The following is a 23598-nucleotide window of genomic DNA, read 5'->3' on the forward strand; positions in this document are numbered from 1 at the left end:
ACAGTTGTGGTGAACTGCAGGCTGAAGATACAGACTGGCTGTCTGAAAAACATTCACATGCAACTTCCAGAGTTGCAAAGCTGCATAATCTCTACCACCATACTAATAATGTCTGGGCCCAGGCACAGGAACAGTCACAGAGGTGGCTGACTTCTCCCATTATGGTGTTCCCCTTCCTTTGAATCACATCCCTCACAAGTTTGTTGATCAATCCTCTCCATTACCAATTCCGCTCCCTCTATCTGTGTGAGTCTTTCTTTTGTGGCACCCCCACCATTTGTGTTAGCACCTCCCCTGTCTGTCTTGTTGGTGTTTCTGCCTCAGCCATCTATCCTATACCCTCCTTCCTACCCCTACTTTCCTGGTGATACTTTCCCCTTCTATCATTCTTATGGAAATATAAAATGAGTACCTGTCCCACAAAAAAACATTCTTCCCCTTCTCCACAGCTCTGCTCCCTTTCCCTTTTCTTTCTGTGTGTTTCTCTGCTTGCACGTCTTCCTTTCTGACTCTTCTGTTCTTCCCTTTCCTCCACATTTAAAGTATAAAATTAGTAGGGACTTTACTATGTAGTCCTGCTGTATGGTCTCAGTCATTCTTAAAGTGGCAGAATGATGCATGTGTGGATGTGCAAGTACAGGAGCATACAGGGCCTTGTTGGCCATGTAACTAGCTGCATTACTATTAACCTCTTTACATGGTTTCTGCTTTGGTCACTGTTGTGTCATATGTGACTCTATCCCTGGCCCAATCATGCTGACATCACATCTCTTGTTACTTCATTATTCACTATCAGGACACATTGCACTGATTTGGTGGGCCCAACCATGCTACACATCACATCACATCTCTTGCCACATTGCACTGATTTGGCTGGGTTTTTTTTTTTTTTTTTTTTGCTTAGCAGTAGTGTTTACCATTTTTATCCTTTGTGTGCATATATAACAAATATTGTATGTATTTTATATTTTTTTGAAAGTTAAAATGACAAGGATCCTGATACCGTGTTAAAAGGAGAGGTGAACTTTTGCACATATTAGAGTCACAACTTAATTTTGGTTCAGATTGGATATTCCACATAATTTATTAATTATATTAGATGTTATGGTATTTATTCTGTCTTTTCTAGTTTTATACACAATTTACCAGCATAACTGAACTAAGGTGAAATTATAATCCTTGGGATGCAGAACGAACCCCACCATCAGTGATAAAACTGTGGCCAAAAGGGACTGTTTTTTTTATTGCAAAAAATGCAATTCAGAATCATGTTAGATGCAATGAGGAAAGACCTCAATATTAGCTAATTTGCATATCTCTAAATCACCCTTAATTATTAGGAGTGGAAATCGCACTTTTCTGTGGTAAGCACATCGGGTGGCTAATGCATTCCATTGGCACAGGCACCCCCATTCACTGTCCCATGCTTATCCGCGCACACACACACACACACACACACACACACACACACACACACACACACACACACACACACACCAACTTTCTCTGAGTTGACAGAACATCTCTGATGTATCTTCATATTTTTATCCTGCCTTTGTAAATCACAAATCCTTACAATCAGTCAATAATACCAGATATTAGAGTTCCATTCTTTTTATTGTTTGTAAAGTGGATCATAATGTGAGACCAGTTGTTCTATTAACTTTTTAAGTGAGTCCAGTTAATAATTTAAAATAATTTAAAATTGGAACTCTCCTTATTTTGCCAATTATACATGCCTTGTAGCTTGTAACTCAAAGAATGTTGCAGTCAGTGAATAATGTCAGACATTAGAGTTTCATACTTTTATAGTATAAAAAAATGCTAACAATAATCCTCCTTAGGTAGCATAGTCGGTAAACATTTTGACTTGACCAGCTGCTTTCTGTGCTATGAGTATGGAGTTTGAAATTCCCCTCCCTCCCTTTTACTGCAGCTTATTTATTTTTTCATAAACGTAAGGTAACATGGTGGTTCAGAGGACTGCTCAAGTGATGGATTGTGTGCTGAGGCTGCACATTTCACAAGCCAGTGTTCCTTTTTCTTTGTTTCCTTTTTTAAAATGAGTGCCTCTGCTGTCTAGTAACAGTGTAGAGGAGTAACATTCTCCAATAAAGCTGTTAGTGAGTACTGAAGGTACAGGGTTTGAATCTATACAACTGCCATTATTACCTTAAAACTAAACTACTTGGCATTTAACCTCTAATATCATCTTAGCAATTGAAGGTAATAATGAAACATGATCTTTTGGCTGTGTTCATTAACATGGCTGGCTGAGGTACCTTATGCAGCCATATGATTTTCTGAATCCGTTGGCCGTGTAAAGGCTTACTGTCACACCTCTTTGTGGTCCAGCACTACAGTAGGGCTATCTCTGAATCAGAATGGTTACCATGAGAGGTAAGACAGATATACCACACACAGTAACCTTTCAACTTCTGCCCAATATTTTGCAAAGATGCATTAATAATTCTTATAAGAATGTATTTCCTTTCTGCATATTTTCAGTTTGTTTACTTAATGTTAAATAGTAATATTAAATTCAAAAACTCTGCAGGACGCTCCCTATGCTCTAACATAGTAGCAAAAACCTGGAACTTGGCCCCTATAGCAATTTGGTCATTACCTAACCTCCCCATGTTCAAAACTTCTTTAAAGACATTCCTAATTAATTCCAGGCTCTACTCATGTCCCACATTAGGCTAGTCCCACCCTGTAATCCATTTTTCACCTTCACCCCACCTTTTTCTTCTAACCACAGTTTTTCTCACCTACTTTCTTGCAGCCATCCTGTTCCTTCACTTCCTCCTGCTATAACCATTTTTCATTTTCTGACCTACCATCCCTCTCTGCTACCTTACTATCATCTCCTGTTCCTCTACTGAAAATCTTACTTTATATGCAGTCACAATACATAACCTTCAAATACTAATTTGTGATTTGTAAATCTTTCTTTAGTAACTTTATACACATATGTTGTTTCTCTTCTTTTGTATGCACATATTACTTTATTAACCAATTTTCACTCACTCTCTCATATCTGAAACCTTTTGTCAACTTACTAATCATCTTCTCCAGTAACAATCTCTTTTTATCTGTTTTGAATTCATGTATTCTTCCTACTTATTCACACCTTTGCTTCCAGCTCTCTCTCTTCACTACATGTAATTTAAACAAATCAAACTTAGTTCTCTCACTAAACAATCTTACTATTTCTTAGTTTACACTGTATTTTATTGGTTCTGCTTGTATAAATGACAGCCTTTACAACTATGCTATTTTTATTATAATTATATAGATGACAATCCATATTAAATGTTTAAATTTGTTATATTCTGATGTTTTGCTATCATGTAATACTTTGGAGATTTTCTCCCTGAACCTCCACTGAAAATGGGTTATTGGCCAATCTGACTTTTCCAGGAAAACAAAAGTCAATAAATAAATAAAAACAATAATTATTAGCAGTTATATTGAAAGCCTACTGTGTTGTTATTAATTTATTTTAATTTATATTAATGCATACAGTCTCCTGACTAGCTAGTAAAGATATAAAATGATCTGCTTTTTGGACTGTGTTGCAAAGTGGGCTTTTTTTAACATCTGATTCTCTTGAGTCATAGTGTTGCACTTTTTTCCCCTTGTTTTTACTTGTAACCACTTTTTTTGCATCTTAGTGCACCATTCCTATAGGTCCCTACCAAGTCACTCTCCGCAGATCCCTATCAGGGTACCATTACTTACAGCCTGTTATGCACAGGACAAAGCATGGTGGGAGGTTCTGTCTGCATCACCTGGCTAACAATGGAAGCTATGAACCTATATCCTTTAAAGGGAAATACAACCACTGACACTAATGCAGAGCTTACAGCTTTGTGCTTATGTAACACAAGCCCTACCAGACAGTCCTAAAAACACACTCATTTATCTAGCATGAGACTATCCACCTGAGTTCTCCTACAATGAACGTGGATCATAGTGGGTCCAGTGTCATTCTATTAAGTATAGAAAACCCCAGAGATCATATCCATGTAATAGATTCTTTACCTTCCAATGTTTCCCCTTCCAAAATCAGATTAGTGTGCTATGATTAGATTATGCAGCCCTAGATGTACCAGTATCAGATGCTTCAGAAAGAAGAAAGAGAATAAATTCATGAACTGGTACCCTAGAAAAGATTTTTTCACTTTGACTATACTACAAATTACCCAGGTCAAGTAGTGGCCCAGTTATTGCAGAAGCTGGCCAGATAGGAAAGATTAGGAGTAAACAGCCAGCCGTTAGCTCATACACTTCTTGGTTAGCATATTGCCATAGTCTCAAACAGGATCTCCATCTGTCAAAAGGCCTGGTTCTGTGACTCTTGCAAATTGGGTGTATGAGCTCACACACAGTGCACAAGCACTCTAAAAAGGATCATCAAAGTGCTGAAATATGCTTTTATACTATGCACAACATTAAGAAAATCGATATGTGCCTTCTGCCCAGTGGGAGGGTTGTTGGATGGGAGCATGTAGAAAAATCTCCTGACTCCTATAGAATGATACCCACAATCCTTTGCTCTCTTCTCCTTCTCAGAGTATCTTAGAACGATGAAACTTTGGAGGAAAAAATGGATGAATATGAAATATTGGCTTGAAGGTTCAAAGGGAATGGGGGAGCAAAAAGTGTGAAAAATGAGAGTTTGAGGTCTACAATTTCTTAAGCAGTCCAGACCACTGCATGGTTTTAAAACACAGGAAAGTAAATGATTGGGAAGGACCTACAGAGGATAGTGCCAGGCTGCAAGCTTTAAGTCTGATGAAGTGGTGATGTGAACATCATTATTCAGGTTCCTGGCTTTAGCCCTGGCAATAACATGGCTAAAGGAAGGGACTTTTAACTGCAATCCCATTTGCTGGCCAACACTTCCTTTGTCTTCATGCATATAGTTTCTCTCTTACTGTCTCAAAATGAAAGACATAACATTCCAAGCTGGTGAGAGCCTCATCAACTGTGAGTGATAAAAGCCTAAATTTGGTGACCTAGTGTCTGCTAGAAAAAAAATATTTGGCGGGGGTAAATTTCTTCACTTTAAGAAGTCCATTTATATGTTGCCAGAATTTGAGGTGGTTATCGACTGCTTTCAGGCCATCTATTTTTAATACGGCTGGCTTTTGTGTGTTTATGTAATGTTTATGTTCACATTCTCCTTTGGTGTACAGAATACATTTACTGCACTGGTTGCTAGTTTTGTAAACACTGCAGCCATCATCGCTGTCACTTGTGAGTTATGTTTTCTGTGTTGTTAATCAAGGGAAGATGGAGTCAGATTCTGGGAGAGTACAATGTTTGAGGCAAACCAGTGTGATGAACATTGTGACCAGAGATGCCAGGCATTTCAACCCAAGGTTTAATAATCCATGAAAAAGAACTAGTTGCAACTGATTTAGAAAGTTTTGAAGCTTGTAATTATAGTTAAGTACTGATCCTTGTTTGTTGAAGATGATTTTGTACTGGAGTTAGAAGTCATTCATTTGGTGAGTGAAAGGGTGTAGATTCAGACCACATGAACATCAGCTAATGACAGCTTGCACGGGCAGAAAGAAGGTTAGAATCTGATCTAGGAAGGATTGTCTCTGTGTTCAGGAGTCAACTCTAGTGGGCTGGGATAAGAGCTGGATGAGTAGAAGTTTACCAAGGTGGATGGTGATGTCCTTGGTATCCTTCAAAGACTGATGGTTATTAGTGCTTCTGCACAGGACATCTTTCTCCACTCATCATAACATAATCATTTCAATAAACAAACCAAACAAATTCTATAGGAGGTATGCATCAACAACTAAATACAAAAAGTTATGTCATGTGGCTCACATACTCTATGCGTCTGGGTATGTGTGGAGGTGTGCTTGAACTCATAAGTGACTGTGTATTTGTGTGCGCATCCATGTGTACTTATGTCTGCAAAAGATTGCTATTTCTCTTTACTGTCAAAGTACTCTATATTAAGCTGATTCTTCTTGTCTGCAAAGCAGTCTCCCATGATTAGCACCCTATTTCAGTTATAGAAATCGTGAAAATTATTAACTTACTGCATAGTAATTCAGATGGTTTGCCATTTCTGCTGTTATGTCACTAAGCATGGCCATAATGCTAAAGACTGTGGCACTTGGCACATACTGCAGATTGTTGCATTATCCATGTCTCTCAATTTCCTAACATAAGAAAGTTGGATAAGGCCTTAAATAATGTGAGAACAAAGATCCAAGATAGGGACAGATTATAAATATTGTTCTAATAAACTTAGAATGTTGTTAGAACAACAGGTTTTGTGTTAGCTTGCATTTTCTGGACGATATGAAGTCTGAAACTCAAATGTATGTCATTACTTAGTGACTTCAACCATCTGTAGTTTGCCAGAAAAACACACATTTTAAGAGGAGCAGACCAAAAATATGAAACAAAAATGTGGGCATTCTGAGAAAATCTGGATAGTTGAGAGGTATAGCATCACCTAATGCTTCCCTCCATCTACAGTATAAGCTTCAGGGTATTGTGGGATTTGTAGTTACAGGAAAATAATAGAAATCAACAGAATCAGGTAGTGACAATACTGCTTTCCACCATCAATTATAAACACCTGCAATAAACAAGTACCTATGGGTTAGTCTATATCTTAGTAATAATGAAGCAGTAGTAATAAGGTTGAAGGCATAGGTTCTGTGTAACATGTTTCTGAAGAGTTTTGAAAGTATTCACAGTGATACCTGCACATTTTTTTAACTTTAAGGTATGACCAGGTCAAAAGTCAATGTGTTTCTAGGTTTTAGTTCCAGAATTTGCTACAGTTTGGTAAATTATTTTAATAGTATTTCATTAAAATATATATTTTTTTGTTTAACAGTTATTTAACAGACAGGTCCACCTGGACGCAGTGCCTTGAACCTGCACAAGTGGTAGAATGGAATGTTACTTTATTTTCCATACTTCTTAGTCTCAGTGGAGTTGAGATGATACTTTGCTTCCTTCAAGCCTTAAAAGAGACTGCAAAGTTAATGAATGCGAAATGTGCATCATGGGAAAAAGTCTACTGCTGATGACATCACTGAACACAGTGGACTAGGATACCTTTGTTTTCAGTAAAGTACTATGCAGAGTTGATTAGTGGAAAATGTGCACCTTGAGACAAAGGCTAGTACTGATGACATCACTGAACACTGTGGAAACGGAATATGAGAGTGCAGAATTAATGAGTGGGAAATGAGCATTGTGGGAATAAAGCTACTACTGATGACATCAATGAATACTGTGGACACAGCATGTGAGACTGCAGAGTTAATGAGTGGGGAAATGAAAATCAAAGGAAAAAGATGATATCCCTAAAGACAATGGACACAAAATTTGTGTATTTTCTCATATTACTGCAAATCATCTAGTCACTATGAAAGTGTTAAATGTGTTATAAAATGAGATTTTTTCATGGGAAAAATCCTGTAGAATCACAGCATTGCCTCAATGCAATTAATGTATTTTTTATTTAAGTATAGCTAGTTCTTTTAGAAACATATATATACTTTATTGTGCATTTTGCCTTAAAATAAAGTACATTGCCTTATGCAACAACATCACAGTGCACACACACACACACACACACCTGTATAGGTTCATAGGTTCATAGGTAAGTATTAGGCTATTGCCCCTGGGGCCTATATAAGCCTAGCCAACAAAGTTCCCTGGCTTTTGCCACCAAATAAATTTATTTTTCTGCACCCCTGTCTAGCAAAGCTACAGAAGTGATCCCTGGGGTGAATTTACTATTTCCCATCCAATTGTCGAGATTTTTCTTAAAGAGGGCTAATGAGGAGCTTTGCTTGGCATGAATGGGTAGTCTGTTCCAGAGCATGGGAAGTCTCTGGGATGGGAAGTTATCCCTCCAGCAGGTTCTGTTTATTGTGGTGCAAGGTAAGGTCCCTGGAGCATGTGGCTTGGAGGGATTGGGGTTTCTTTAAGTGTAGCATGTCCAACAGATCTGGGTTTGACATGGCTTTGTATGTCAGGCAGTGGTCACCTCTGAGTAGGTGATAAGCGATGGAGTAGAGCTGGAGTTTTTTTAGATGGTCTGCGTATGGCATCTGTTTGAGGCCGGTAGTCCTCTTAGTGTATTTCTGTGGCCTTTCTAGTTGTTGATGATGTCTTGCGAGGTACATGCCAAATGGAACATTGTACTCTATAATGGGTCTAATGAGGGATGAGTAGAGAGGAACAATGACCTCTTTTTTTCTGGAGATGAACCCCTTTGTGATGAGGTGTGCCACATAGAAGGATTTTCTGACTACTGTGGAAATGTGATTATCAAAGGAGAGACTACCGTCCGGCTGTATCCCAAGGTCTCTTATCACACTTTCAGTGTTTAGTAGGCTACCACCTATGTGGTAGTTCATGGGAACAGTGTTTTTCCCAAAGGTGATGACAGTGCACTTCTTGACATTGAGCTTGAGACCATGACATTGACACCAAGCATCAGTCTCAGTGAGGCCCCTTTGTAGAATGTCCAAATCATTAGGTGATTATATTATGGCACCTAGTGTGCAGTCATCTGCGAACTTCATTAGCCAAGCACCTGCTGTATTAGACTGGACTTCTGAGAAGTAGATACCAAACAGGAGAGGACCCAAGACAGAGCCCTGTGGTACTCCACTTGTCACTGGTCTGAAGTTGGATTTGGAGTCGGCTGCTTTCACTGTGTGGGTTCTGTCAGTGAGCCAGTTGGCCACCCATCTTGTGACATAGGGATTTATGCCCAGTGTAGTGAGTTTATCTATAATTCCAGACTGGGAATGGTGTCGAAAGCCTTGGCGAGGTCAAGATAGGCTGTGTGCACCACCTTACCCTTGCCCACGGCTCTGGTGACTGCTTCAAAGATGTCAATCAGGTTTAGGAGACATGACCTACCTTTTACAAACCCAAACTGAGTGGGGTCCAGAGTTTGGAGGTTACCTATGTTCTTGTTTATAAGTTCCAAGATGATACGTTCCATGGCCTTGCAGACCAGGCTCGTGGGACACTAGTTCCCGGGGTCCATAGTGGCACCCCCTTTGTGAAGTGGGATAACCGTCCCTGTGCACCATTCAGTAGGCACAAAGCCTGAAGTGAGGCTATGATTGAATGTGGTACTTAGGTGGGGTACCAGTTAATTCTGTAGTTTGTGCAGAACGCAGCCTGGGATGTTGTCAGATCCCATGGATGCTGTGTTCAAGGCTTTGGATAGTGTGGTCTTTACTTGTGCAGCCAGGATTACAGGGGCTTTGCATTCTTCCAGTATAGTGATGGGCTCTTTGGGAGGGTGAGGGGGGGTGAAGTTTGCACTGAACCTATCTGCCAGGATGTTGGCAATATCAGTTGGTTCTGTATATCTAGTGCCATTGTGCTGTAACTCAGAGCAGATCTGAGTGTCACCATTCTTGACACAGCTGTAGAATGCTTTGTGGTTGTCTTTAGAATCAGTGGCGATTTTATTTTCATAACTAGCTTTGGAGGGTTTTATAAGGGATCTCAGCTTCTTACTGAGGCTGACCAGGGAGTTCCTGCAATCAGGGGATTTTACTCTTTTTTGGAAACAGATTCTTCCTTCTGTTGTAGAGTTTGTTTATGGCAAGGGACCACCAGATTGGCTTCCTTTTTTTTTGGAGGATAGCATCTTGATTCTGTTGGGGATGCCATAATCCATGCACTCATGTATATGCTTATACAGTGCATTTGTATAGGATTCAGCAGTCGTACCTCTATTTTCCATCTGTATGGGTGTCGTGAAGCTTGCCACCTCTCTTAAGAAGCATGAAGTTGGCTTTGTAGAAGTTTTTTATGGTGATTTCCTTAATGGGGGGTGGGATATTGATGTCTAGGGTGATTAACTTGTGGTCGTATCTGACCAGCGAGGAGTTGACCTCTGGCATGGAACATCGGTTGCCCATATTGGTAATGACCCAGTCCAGAATATTGCTGCTCTTGGTGGGGGTATGGACAAGCTGATCCAGGGCGTTGGAATTTATAAATTCCAAAAAGCGTTGAGCAAATGAGTTAGCTGATGGTGAGGTAGTTGAAATCGGCCATTATTAGGGTATTGGGATGTACCTTAATATTACCCATTATATCAAGAAATGTGGAGTGGGCATCCTGGGGCATGGCAGGGGATCTGTAACAAGCTACAACCTGGATTGCAGTCTTGCCCATTGTTAGACGCACTTGAATAATTTCGGATGCATTATATTGAGCAACTAGCCTGGAGGTGTGGATATCCTTAATGAATATGGGCACACCTCCTCCTTTAGTGTTTCAGTCCAGATAAGGTGGCCAAAAGGTGTGGTATGAGTTATAGCTTGGTAATGTAGGGGTGCTCTCTGGAGCCTTGAACCAAGTCTCTGTGCACAGATATCGATGTTCTCCTGAGGAGAAACAAGTACCTATGGGTTAGTCTATATCTTAGTAATAATGAAGCAGTAGTAATAAGGTTGAAGGCATAGGTTCTGTGTAACATGTTTCTGAAGAGTTTTGAAAGTATTCACAGTGATACCGGCACATTTTTTTAACATTAAGGTATGACCAGGTCAAAAGTCAATGTGTTTCTAGGTTTTAGTTCCAGAATTTGCTACAGTTTGGTAAATTATTTTAATAGTATTTCATTAAAATATATATTTTTTTTGTTTAACAGTTATTTAACAGACCGGTCCACCTGGACTCAGTGCCTTGAACCTGCGCAAGTGGTAGAATGGAATGTTACTTTATTTTCCATACTTCTTAGTCTCAGTGGAGTTGAGATGATACTTTGCTTCCTTCAAGCCTTAAAAGAGACTGCAAAGTTAATGAATGCGAAATGTGCATCATGGGAAAAAGTCTACTACTGATGACATCACTGGACACTGTGGACTAGGATACCTTTGTTTTCAGTAAAGTACTATGCAGAGTTGATTAGTGGAAAATGTGCACCTTGAGACAAAGGCTAGTACTGATGACGTCACTGAACACTGTGGAAACGGAATATGAGAGTGCAGAATTAATGAGTAGGAAATGAGCATTGTGGGAATAAAGCTACTACTGATGACATCAATGAATACTGTGGACACAGCATGTGAGACTGCAGAGTTAATGAGTGGGGAAATGAAAATCAAAGGAAAAAGATGATATCCCTAAAGACAATGGACACAAAATGTGTGTATTTTCTCATATTACTGCAAATCATCTAGTCACTATGAAAGTGTTAAATGTTTTATAAAATGAGATTTTTTTCATAGGAAAAATCCTGTAGAATCACTGCATTGCCTCAATGCAATTAATGTATTTTTTATTTAAGTATAGCTAGTTCTTTTAGAAACATATATATATATATATATATATATATATATATATATATATATATATATATATATATATATATATATATACTTTATTGTGAATTTTGCCTTAAAATAAAGTACATTGCCTTATGCAACAACATCACAGTGCACACACACACACCTCTATAGGTTCATAGGTAAGTACTAGGCTATTGCCCCTGGGGCCTATATAAGCCTAGCCAACAAAGTTCCCTGGCTTTCGCCACCCAAGAAAGTTATTTTCCTGCACCCCTGTCTAGCAAAGCTACAGAAGTGATCCCTGGGGTGAATTTACTATTTCCCATCCAATTGTCGAGATTTTTCTTAAAGAGAGCTAATGAGGAGCTTTGCTTGGCATGAAAGGGTAGTCTGTTCCAGAGCATGGGAAGTCTCTGGGATGGGAAGTTATCCCTCCAGCAGGTTCAGTTTATTGTGGTGGCAAGGTTAGGTCCCTGGAGCATGTGGCTTGGAGGGATTGGGGTTTCATTAAGTGCGGCATGTCCAACAGATCTGGGTTTGACATGGCTTTGTATGTTAGGCAGTGGTCACCTCTGAGTAGGCGATAAGCAATGGAGTAGAGCTGGAGTTTTTTGAGATGGTCTGCGTATGGCATCTGTTTGAGGCCGGTGGTCCTCTTAGTGTATTTCTGTGGCCTTTCTAGTTGTTGATGATGTCTTGCGAGGTACATGCCAAATGGAGCATTGTACTCTATAATGGGTCTGATGAGGGATGAGTAGAAAGGAACAATGACCTTTTTTTTCTGGAGATGAACCCCTTTGTGATGAGGTGTGCCACATAGAAGGATTTCCTGACTACTGTGTCAATGTGATTATCAAAGGAGAGACTACCATCTGGCTGTGTCCCAAGGTCTCTTATCACACTTTCAGTGTTTAGTAGGCTACCGCCTATGTGGTAGTTCATGGGAACAGTGTTTTTCCCAAAGGTGATGACAGTGCACTTCTTGAAATTGAGCTTGAGACCATGACATTGACACCAAGCATCAGTCTCAGTGAGGCCCCTTTGTAGAATTTCCAAAGAATACACCACGCTGTACCCCTTACGTGTAGGATTCCTGATATGTAACTGTACTTCTCATTAATTACTTTGCAACATTCCTTCTTTGTTTGTACCACCTGTAAGCTTCATCACTAGTTTGTATTATTTGTAAAAGTTTCATCTCTAGTTTGTATTAGCTGTAATGTTTCTTCTACTACTTTGTAATTGTTTGTTTGAATCTTTTACTCTTGTATAATTATCATGTTTAACCTATTGTAACTTTGATTGTTTGGAGCTTTTCTCCCCAGGACTCCATTGAAAACGGGTTCTTTTTGGCCCAGTGGACTATCCTGGTAAACCAACTGCAAATAAATAAATAAATAAATCATTAGGTGATTATATTATGGCACCTAGTTTGCAGTCATCTGCGAACTTCATTAGCCAAGCACCTGCTGTATTAGACTGGACTACTGAGAAGTAGATGCCAAATAGGAGAGGACCCAGGACTGAGCCCTGTGGTACTCCACTTGTCACTGGTCTGAAGTTGGATTTGGAGTCAGCTGCTTTCACTGTGTGGGTTCTGCCAGTGAGCCAGTTGGCCACCCATCTTGTGACATAGGGATTTATGCCCAGTGTAGTGAGTTTATCTATAATTCCAGAGTGGGAATGGTGTTGAAAGCCTTGGCGAGGTCAAGATAGGCTGTGTGCACCACCTTACCCTTGCCCACGGCTCTGGTGACTGCTTCAAAGATGTCAATCAGGTTTAGGAGACATGACCTACCTTTTACAAACCCAAACTGAGTGGGGTCCAGAGTTTGGAGGTTACCTATGTTCTTGTTTATAAGTTCCAAGATGATACGTTTCATGGCCTTTCAGACCAGGCTCATGGGACACTAGTTCCCGGGGTCCAAGGTGGCACCCCCTTTGTGAAGTGGGATAACCATCACTGTGCACCATTCAGTAGGCACAAAGCCTGAAGTGAGGCTATGATTGAATATGGTACTTAGGTGGGGTACCAGTTAATTCTGTAGTTTGTGCAGAACGCAGCCTGGGATGTTGTCAGATCCCATGGATGCTGTGTTCAAGGCTTTGGATAGTGTGGTCTTTACTTGTGAAGCCAGGATTACAGGGGCTTTGCATTCTTCCAGTATAGTGATGGGCTCTTTGGGGGGGGGTGAGAGGGGGTGAAGTTTGCACTGAACCTATCTGCCAGGATGTTGGCAATATCAGTTGGTTCTGTATATCTAGTGCCATTGTGCTGTAACTCAGAGCAGATCTGAGTGTCACCATTCTTGACATAGCTCTAGAATGCTTTGTGGTTGTCTTTAGAATCAGTGGCGATTTTATTTTCATAACTAGCTTTGGAGGGTTTTATAAGGGATCTCAGCTTCTTACTGAGGCTGACCAGGGAGTTCCTGCGATCAGGGAATTTTACTCTTTTTTTGCAACAGATTCTTCTTTCTGTTGTAGAGTTTGTTTATGGCAAGGGACCACCAGATTGGCTTCCTTTTTTTTTTGGAGGATAGCATCTTGGTTCTGTTGGGGATGCCATAATCCATGCACTCGTGTATGTGCTTATACAGTGCATTTGTATAGGATTCAGCAGTCGTACCTCTATTTTCCATCTGTATGGGTGTCGAGAAGCTTGCCACTTCTCTCTTAAGAAGCATGAAGTTGGCTTTGGAGAAGTTTTTTATGGTGGTTTCCTTAATGGGGTTGATGTCTAGGGTGATTAGCTTGTGGTCGTATCTGACCAGCGAGGAGTTGACCTCTGGCATGGAACATCGGTTGCCCATATTGGTAATGACCAGGTCCAGAATATTGCTGCTCTTGGTGGGGGTGTGGACAAGCTGATCCAGGGCGTTGGAATTTATGAATTCCAAAAAGCGTTGAGCAAATGAGTTAGCTGATGGTGAGGTAGTTGAAATCGGCCATTATTAGGGTATTGGGATGTACCTTAATATTACCCAGTATATCAAGAAATGTGGAGTGGGCATCCTGGGGCATGGCAGGGGATCTGTAACAAGCTACAACCTGGATTGCAGTCTTGCCCATTGTTAGACGCACTTGAATAATTTCGGATGCATTATATTGAGCAACTAGCCTTGAGGTGTGGATATCCTTAATGAATATGGGCACACCTCCTCCTTTAGTGTTTCAGTCCAGATAAGGTGGCCAAAAGGTGTGGTATGAGTTATAGCCTGGTAATGTAGGGGTGCTCTCTGGAGCCTGAACCAAGTCTCTGTCACTGCACAGATATCGATGTTCTCCAACTGTAGTTTTACTGGCCATTTTGGGTCAATTCCAAAACTCCTTCATCTTCCTCTCTTAAAACCTGGTTGCCTCATGGTTTTGGCATCTTTTCAGGCTTGTTGGCTGTTGGTGAAGCACTCACCAAGAGGAGAAAACGCTGAGAGAAGAAAGGAGCCACTTTTGAGATTTTAAGTATTTTTCCTCTGTTTATTTGCTAAGTTTTTCTGCATAGCCGCCTATTTTTAGCATTTTCTGGCTTGTTAAACTTGATTTCTGCATTAGTAACTGTATTTAGAGCACAGCCTAGAGCTGTTTACTGAATTTCCTGTTTGCACTTATTTTTAAAATCGTTTTTTTCTCATAACTTGCATTTTATCTGTCTTTGGCCTAGCACTCTTGTGTGGGGTCATTTACTGCACTGTTATAACTTGTTGATACTTGTGAACCTCTGCTATCTCTGAAAAAAACAAAAAACAAAAAAAAATCTTGCTTTTTTCCCACTTTTCTGAGATTTAAAAAAGTTCAGTTACAGGCTTGCTGTTCTTGAACTGTTTGTAAGTTTCTGTGAGGCCATTTTTTGCTTGGGCTAAAGGGAAGTATCTCTGTTGATCAGTGGCAGTGAAAAACATTGAGCAGCCTGCCTGCCCCTGTGGGAGTGGTTATTGACTTGAAGCTGTAGTTTTATTGGCCATTTTGGGTCAATTCCAAAACTCCTTCATCTTCCTCTCTTAAAACCCTCTTTTGCACGGTTTTGCGTGTTTTTGTGCATAGCACAACAGTGGGCAGCGCCGCCTAATTGGGTTTAAACTATTCCTGGCTCCACAAAGTCTGCTCTTCACTTTTTCCCTTAGAACTGCTCTTTCTCTCAATTTAAACACCATATTCTCATTCTAAGGCCCTTCACTGGTCCAATTAAGTAATCCTACAAGTTAGCACTATTAAACCATAAGCACTACTTACTCTTATACTCTCTACGATTACCCTGTCCTCTATTGGTCCATCTTAAATTCAGTTTCCCTATATCACTCTAGCATGTCCAAAGGTCAGTCAATGGTTTTCTCTCCAGTCCAGCTGGTGAATCTGGGAATTTTGAGGCAATGTTACAATTGTCTCATGTACACGGACAACCCTCTCCTCCTCCAAACAGGTTCAAATATATGTGAGAGATGCAACTATTTAGCCAAACTGGAGGCTGAGCTCTCTCATCTCAAAACTGGTGTAACCAGTCAGGAGTAGAAGGTAACCTCACACAACACAATTCCAGTATCATATAGTCCCACCACATCAGCGAACCAAACACATAAATACACAAAAACATACTCGGAGGCTCTAAATAAAAATCTACCTAAGCAACAGAGACCTCCAAAGCAGACATCCAAGCAAACGCTACCTCAAAACAAAACACGCACAACACATAGCCCACAAAGTCAGTGTGCCAAGCAGCCACAGCCCTTAAGGCTGAATAACACACCTGATACTCTTGTAATAGGTGACTCTATTGTCAGACAAACTGATGTCACGCTCACCAGGCTGAATAAAGAGAAGGTCACGGTGAGCTGCCTGTCGGGTGCTAGGATCCGCCACATAACGCAAGCACTCAGGTCACTCCAAAGCAAATACAAATATGACTCAGTCATTGTACATGCTGGTGTGAATGACCTGAGACGTACCTCCCTGGACTACATGAAAAGAGACATAGAGGAGCTCTCTGATCATGTAGCCCAGGCTGGTATGACCCTGACCTTGAGCAGCATCTTACCCTCACCTAGAATGATGCCACAGTACAAAGACAAAATGATTGATTTTAACAATTGGCTAAAATTTTGGTGTCATTCAAAGGGGATCCAGTGTCTGTCAGCCTGGGATGACATGCTCGACAAGCCACATTGCTTCGCTAGGGACGGCTTGCACCTGTCACCACTGGGCTTTCGGATATTGGCAAAGGCTCTTGCCACCCCGTAGTGCCTTTTTAGGCAAGGCTCAAAAGTCAAACCCACCCCATAGACAGCACAAGGAACAAGAAACTAAGGGTAATGCTGCTAACGCCAGAAGTCTTAACCTCAAGATGCATGCACTTGAAGCTCTCCTCAGTATGGAGAACATCGATATCTGTGCAGTGACAGAAACCTGGTTCAAGGCTCCAGAGAGCACCCCAGCACTACCAGGCTATACCTCATATCATGCTTTTCTTTCCCAAAACCCAGACCGAACCACAAAAGGAGGGGGAGTTTCCATATTTATCAAGGATATCCACACCTCCAGGTTAGTGGCATTGCACGAAGTATCGGAGACCATCCATGTGCAACTAACAGTGGGAAAGACTGCTTTTCAGTTTATAGCATCCTACAGACCACCCTCTCAAAGTCAGGAATCCCACTCGGCTTTCCTGAAAACATTGGAGAACATGAAGATCTCTCCGAACATCATTATATTGGGTGACTTCAACTACCCAAACATTAACTGGGAGCACTACTCAAGCCCCAGCACCTTAGCCCAAAGGTTCCTGGAAATTATAAACGTAAATGCTATGGAACAACTAGTCACCACTCCCACAAGAGGGGACAACATACTAGACCTGATCATTACCAACATGGGGACTCTATGCTCCACACCAGAAGTATATCTCTCATTGGTAAGATCAGACCATAAATTAATTTCACTGGATGTCCACATCCCGACCACACCCCCAGCCCAGAAAACCACAGTGAAAAACTTCTCAAAAGCGAACTTCTCACTTCTCAAAACCGAAGTGGAATCCTTCAAGGCCCCAGGGCCAGTGGAAACTACAGCCCAAACTGCAGAATCCTATATAAACGCATTCTACGGACATCTCCAGGAATGCATGGATCATGCTATCCCAAATAAAACCAAGACCCAATCATCCAAAGGCAGGCGTCCAGTCTGGTGGACCTCTGCCATAAATAAACTGTACAACAGAAGGAGGAAGCTACTACATGATAGAGCAAAATCCCTAATAGGGAAGGCATCTCTGATCAGTACTAGCTAAAAATTACGATCCCTCATAAAATCCTCCAAGGCCAGCTTCGAGAGAAAAATTGCACAGGACACCAAAGACAATCATAAGGCTTTTTTCAGTTATGTTAGAAACCTGGGGTGCAACTCCCAGACTTGTTCTGAGTTGATTCTAAATGACAAAAAATACACTGAACCCACAGACATCGCCAATATCCTGGCAGACAGGTTCAGTGCAAACTTCTCCACCCCCCCTCCCACAAAACAGCAAGTATCTATCCCAGCAGAGGGCTGCCTCCCAAACATCTCTGATGCTCAGGTGAAGGCTGCCCTCTCCAAAGCAAAAAACACTGCTACCATGGGACCAGATGGCGTCCCAGGTTGCATCCTACATGAACTCCAAGAGGAACTAATCCCTCAAATAAAACAGCTATACAGTCTCAGCCTCACTACAGGATATGTGCCCACAGAATGGCATACAGCAACAGTGGTCCCACTCCACAAAGGTGGAGCCTCTACGGACCCTGGAAACTATCGCCCCATAAGCCTGACTAGCTTAGTCTGCAAGGCTATGGAGAGGATCATCATGGAGCTCATAAACAAAGACATTGGGGACCTACAGACACTAGATCCTACCCAGTTCGGCTTTGTCAAGGGCAGATCCTACCTTTTGAACCTGGTTGACTTCTTCAAAACAGTCACCAAAGCCATAGATGAAGGGAAGGTGGTCCACACAGCCTATCTGGACCTTGCAAAGGCATTTGACACAATACCCCACTCAGGCATCATAGATAAGCTATCCAGCTTAAATATAAACCCCTATGTCACAAGATGGGTCGCAAACTGGCTCAAAGACAGAACCCACAGAGTGAGAATTGCTGGAGCCATGTCAGACTCGAAACCGGTCACAAGTGGTGTCCCACAGGGTTCTGTCCTGGGACCACTCTTGTTCGGTATATACTTTTCCGAGGTACAGGCAAACGTGGGAGGACTATGGCTCACCAAGTTCACAGACGACTGCAAACTGGGTGCCATAATCAACTCTCCAGCTGACACAAACATCCTTCAAAAAGGTCTCACAGAGACAGATAACTGGTGCCAGCGCCATGGTTTAAAGCTAAATGCCAAAGAATGTATAGTCATACCCTTTGGCAAAAACAATGTGCCCACAAATTACCACATAGGCGGAAACCCATTAAGTACAGAGAAAGTTATTAGGGACCTGGGGACCCAAGTTGATAGCAATCTCTCCTTTGAAAACCACATTGCCAAAGTGGTTAGAAAGACCTTCTACATAGCCCACCTCATGACGAAGGGTTTCACATCTAGATCAAGAAAGGTAATCGTGCCCCTTTATTCATCCCTCATCAGGCCCATCATAGAATACAATGCCCCTTTTGGGATGTACCTTACCCGACACCTGCAGCAATTAGAAAGACCCCAAAAGTATCTCACCAAGAGGATCAAGGGTCTCAAACAGATGCCATATGCTGCCCGGTTAAAAAAACTCCAGCTCTACTCAATTGCATACCGCCTACTTCGAGGCGATCTATGCCTGACATACAAAGCTATGTAAAATCCAGAATTAATGGACATGCTCCACCTCAGTAAATCTAAATCCCTTAGAGCCACACGCTCGATGGACTTGAACCTCAGCACAGAAATAAATAGAACTTGCTGGAGGGACAGGTTCATAACCCAGAGGCTCCCTTCACTCTGGAATAGAATTCCAGTTCATGTGAGGCAGAGCACCTCACTGAATCTCTTCAAGAAGAATCTCGATAGGTGGATGGGGGATCATAGGTTTGCCCCAGGGATTACTCCCGTGTCACTATTAGACAGAGGCACAGTAAACTAAACCTTAAAAAGGGCACAGTATACTCAAATCAAGGGGTGGCATAAGCCATACAGAATCGGGCTAGGCTTATAATTGCCCCAGGGCAGATAGCCTAGTATGAACCTATGAGCCTATGAACCTATGAATTTAAGGAGTGCCACGAGTGAGTGTATTTTGAGGTTTAGACTTCTAGCATTGAGTAGCATTACCCTCAGATTTTGCTTGCTTATACCTGCTACGGTGGTAAGTTTGTCATTTGAACCTTGACTAAAAAAGGCACTATGGGGTTGCAAGAGCCTTAGCCCGTATCCGGAATCCCAGGGGTGACAGGTGCAGGTCATCTCTGGCAAAGCACAATGGTCTGTCGATCATGTCGTCCCAGGCAGACAGACACTGGATCCCCTTGAAATGACACCAGAAGCTTAGTCAATTGTTGAAGTCAATCATTTTATCCTTGTATTGTGGTATCATTCTGGGTGATGGCAGGATGCTACTCAGGGCTAGGGTCATACCTGCCTGGGCTACATGATCCGAGAGCTCCTCCATGTCTCTTTTCACGTAGTCCAGGGAGGTACATCTCAGGTCATTCACACCAACATGGACAATGACAGTCATATTTGTACTTGTTGTGGAGTGACCTGAGTTCTTGCGTTATGGTAACTTAAGCTATAAGCACATCCAAATATGAATTTGGAGTTTTGAGAAGTGACAAGTATGGGAACGCTATAAACAGAATTAGCTTAATTGTACTGTTTCTATAATATTTATTTAGTCTAGGTAGTTTAAAAGAAAAGCAGCAATATCAAAAGGAATCAAGTGAATGTTAGAAAAAGGGACAGAGCTGCATTACCTACCACAGTACAATTCTCCACTCCACCAATAAGGGACAAAATAAGAGATTGTACTGACACAAGTGATGGGAGACAGTGTGTGCAGCAATATAGGGGAGTAACATGTCAAACAATGAAGGAGAATAGCATGATGGTGAGTGTTACATGTAAAATGCAGGAGACTAGCATGTGCAGTAGTGATAGTGAGTGTTACATGTAAAATGCAGGAGACTAGCATGTGCAGTAGTGATAGTGAGTGTTACATGTAACAGTCTAGTTGTAGCATGTACAATAGTGATGGTGAGTATTACATGTAGCAATGCAGGAGAGTAGCATGTGCAGTAGTGATGGTGAGTGTTACATGTAAACTGCAGGAGACTAGCAAGCGCAGTAGTGATAGTGAGTGTTACATGTAAAATGTAGGAGACTAGCATGTGCAGTAGTGATAGCGAGTGTTACATGTAACAGTGTAGTTGTAGCATGTGCAATAGTGATGGTGAGTATTACATATAACAATGCAGGAGAGTAGCATGTCTGGTAGTGATGGTGAGTGTTACATGTAATAGTGCAGGAGACTAGCGTGTGTGGTACATGTAACAGTGCAGGGCAGTAGCATGTCTGACAGTGAAGTGGAGCAGTATGTTCCACAGTGCATACGAACACCACTTGCAAGCACTATTGAGGAGTAGTATGACCAGCATGGCAGGAGATCAGCGTGTCTTGCAAAGCTATGCACTGGAACAAGCAGCAGAGGATGGGAGGTTGGCATATTGTGGGTGTGCTTGCTTAGAAACACAAGTGCAGGTGCAGGGTTTCTGACATGGGGTGGTTAGGCTGGCTATAAAATGGCCCAATGGCAAGCCTAGTTATAATAGCAGATGTAGCAATGCCAGGGAGTAGCATTTGCAGAAATGCAGGGGAGAGGCAGATGCCAGTGTCTAAGAGAAGACATACAGGAGCTCAAAATACTTTTGATTTCAGTAAAATACTATGCCTGCATGTCAAATTATCTTTTTAAGGTTTGGGAGATGTTATTTATTGAAAAGGAATTAACCAGGAGGACTCCAGATATAGTTACAATGTTTGTCTTTGCAGAACTAGCATTTGCAAATGGATTTTATTCATTAGACAGCCACAACAGATCGAAATGCAATATGTTTTTCACAGAAGAACAGAGAGAAAGAAAGACAGAAAGAGACAATCTGATTGTGCAGACCCCACCAATAAACAGAAGTACAAAATGCGTTCAAACCAGATATCATTGCTGCACATGCTCAGTAGCTATACCCACTCCTTCAAGAAAAGAAACAGTGTGAATTTCATGAAGAAACATATATAGAACCACCACTGATTCCAAAACAGTCATGCATTCCTGGATAATTTCATTACACAGACATGAATCTAGGTTCTTATAAGGCATTTCCTTTTTTGCCACCCCCTCACACACTGCTAGATAGGCCATCAGCTGCTATAAGTGCTTATCCTGGAAACTCCTGTCTCCTCTGTTCAAATGGCTGGCTTACCTTGCAGACAGGACCCTCCAGTCCAGAATCATTGCTGGTGGAACAATTACCTTTACATTTCTGAAAGAGAAGAAAAAAAAATAATGGCATGTTAGTGCCGTGTCATCCATTGCTGTAGGGCATGTTAGTGCCGTGTCATCCATTCCTGTAGGGCATGTTAGTGCCGTGTCATCCATTGCTGTAGGGCATGTTAGTGCCGTGTCATCCATTGCTGTAGGGCATGTTAGTGCCGTGTCATCCATTCCTGTAGGGCATGTTAGTGCCGTGTCATCCATTGCTGTAGGGCATGTTAGTGCCGTGTCATCCATTGCTGTAGGGCATGTTAGTGCCGTGTCATCCACTGCTGTAGGGCATGTTAGTGCCGTGTCATCCATTCCTGTAGGGCATGTTAGTGCCATGTCATCCATTGCTGTAGGGCATGTTAGTGCCGTGTCATCCATTGCTGTAGGGCATGTTAGTGCCGTGTCATCCATTGCTGTAGGGCATGTTAGTGCCGTGTCATCCATTCCTGTAGGGCATGTTAGTGCCGTGTCATCCATTGCTGTAGGGCATGTTAGTGCCGTGTCATCCATTCCTGTAGGACATGTTAGTGCCGTGTCATCCATTGCTGTAGGGCATGTTAGTGCCGTGTCATCCATTGCTGTAGGGCATGTTAGTGCCGTGTCATCCATTCCTGTAGGGCATGTTAGTGCCGTGTCATCCATTGCTGTAGGGCATGTTAGTGCCGTGTCATCCATTGCTGTAGGGCATGTTAGTGCCGTGTCATCCATTGCTGTAGGGCATGTTAGTGCCGTGTCTTCCATTGCTGTAGGGCATGTTAGTGCCATGTCATCCATTCCTGTAGGGCATGTTAGTGCCGTGTCATCCATTGCTGTAGGGCATGTTAGTGCCGTGTCATCCATTGCTGTAGGGCATGTTAGTGCCGTGTCATCCATTGCTGTAGGGCATGTTAGTGCCGTGTCATCCATTCCTGTAGGGCATGTTAGAGCCGTGTCATCCATTGCTGTAGGGCATGTTAGTGCCGTGTCATCCATTGCTGTAGGGCATGTTAGTGCCGTGTCATCCATTGCTGTAGGGCATGTTAGTGCCATGTCATCCATTGCTGTAGGGCATGTTAGTGCCATGTCATCCATTGCTGTAGGGCATGTTAGTGCTGTGTCATCCATTCCTGTAGGGCATGTTAGTGCCGTGTCATCCATTGCTGTAGGGCATGTTAGTGCCGTGTCATCCATTGCTGTAGGGCATGTTAGTGCCATGTCATCCATTGCTGTAGGGCATGTTAGTGCCGTGTCATCCATTCCTGTAGGGCATGTTAGTGCCGTGTCATCCATTGCTGTAGGGCATGTTAGTGCCGTGTCATCCATTCCTGTAGGGCATGTTAGTGCCGTGTCATCCATTCCTGTAGGGCATGTTAGTGCTGTATCATCCATTGCTGTAGGGCATGTTAGTGCCGTGTCATCCATTCCTGTAGGGCATGTTAGTGCCGTGTCATCCATTGCTGTAGGGCATGTTAGTGCCGTGTCATCCATTGCTGTAGGGCATGTTAGTGCCGTGTCATCCATTCCTGTAGGGCATGTTAGTGCCGTGTCATCCATTGCTGTTGGGCATGTTGGTGCCGTGTCATCCATTGCTGTAGGGCATGTTGGTGCCGTGTCATCCATTCCTGTAGGGCATGTTAGTGCCGTGTCATCCATTGCTGTAGGGCATGTTAGTGCCGTGTCATCCATTGCTGTAGGGCATGTTAGTGCCGTGTCATCCATTGCTGTAGGGCATTTTAGTGCCGTGTCATCCATTGCTGTAGGGCATGTTAGTGCCGTGTCATCCATTCCTGTAGGGCA

The 23598-nt window shown here is 42.1% G+C and overlaps 1 protein-coding gene across 1 annotated transcript in view; it reads left to right on the top strand.

Annotated features, from left to right (window-relative positions):
• Nucleotides 1–7401, top strand: part of TM4SF18 (transmembrane 4 L six family member 18) — a 73535-nt gene extending 66134 nt beyond the window's left edge. Inside the window, exon 4 of the mRNA XM_044070864.1 lies at nt 6884–7401. Within this exon, the coding sequence (XP_043926799.1) occupies nt 6884–7076 (193 nt within the window). The 3' untranslated portion in view covers nt 7077–7401. The remainder of the gene's footprint in view (nt 1–6883) is intronic.
• The last annotated feature ends 16197 nt before the right edge of the window (nt 7402–23598 follow it).

This window comes from Protopterus annectens, chromosome 4.part1, assembly GCF_019279795.1.
Source record: "Protopterus annectens isolate FY-2018-M chromosome 4.part1, PAN1.0, whole genome shotgun sequence".
Classification (NCBI taxonomy): Eukaryota; Metazoa; Chordata; order Ceratodontiformes; family Protopteridae; genus Protopterus; species Protopterus annectens.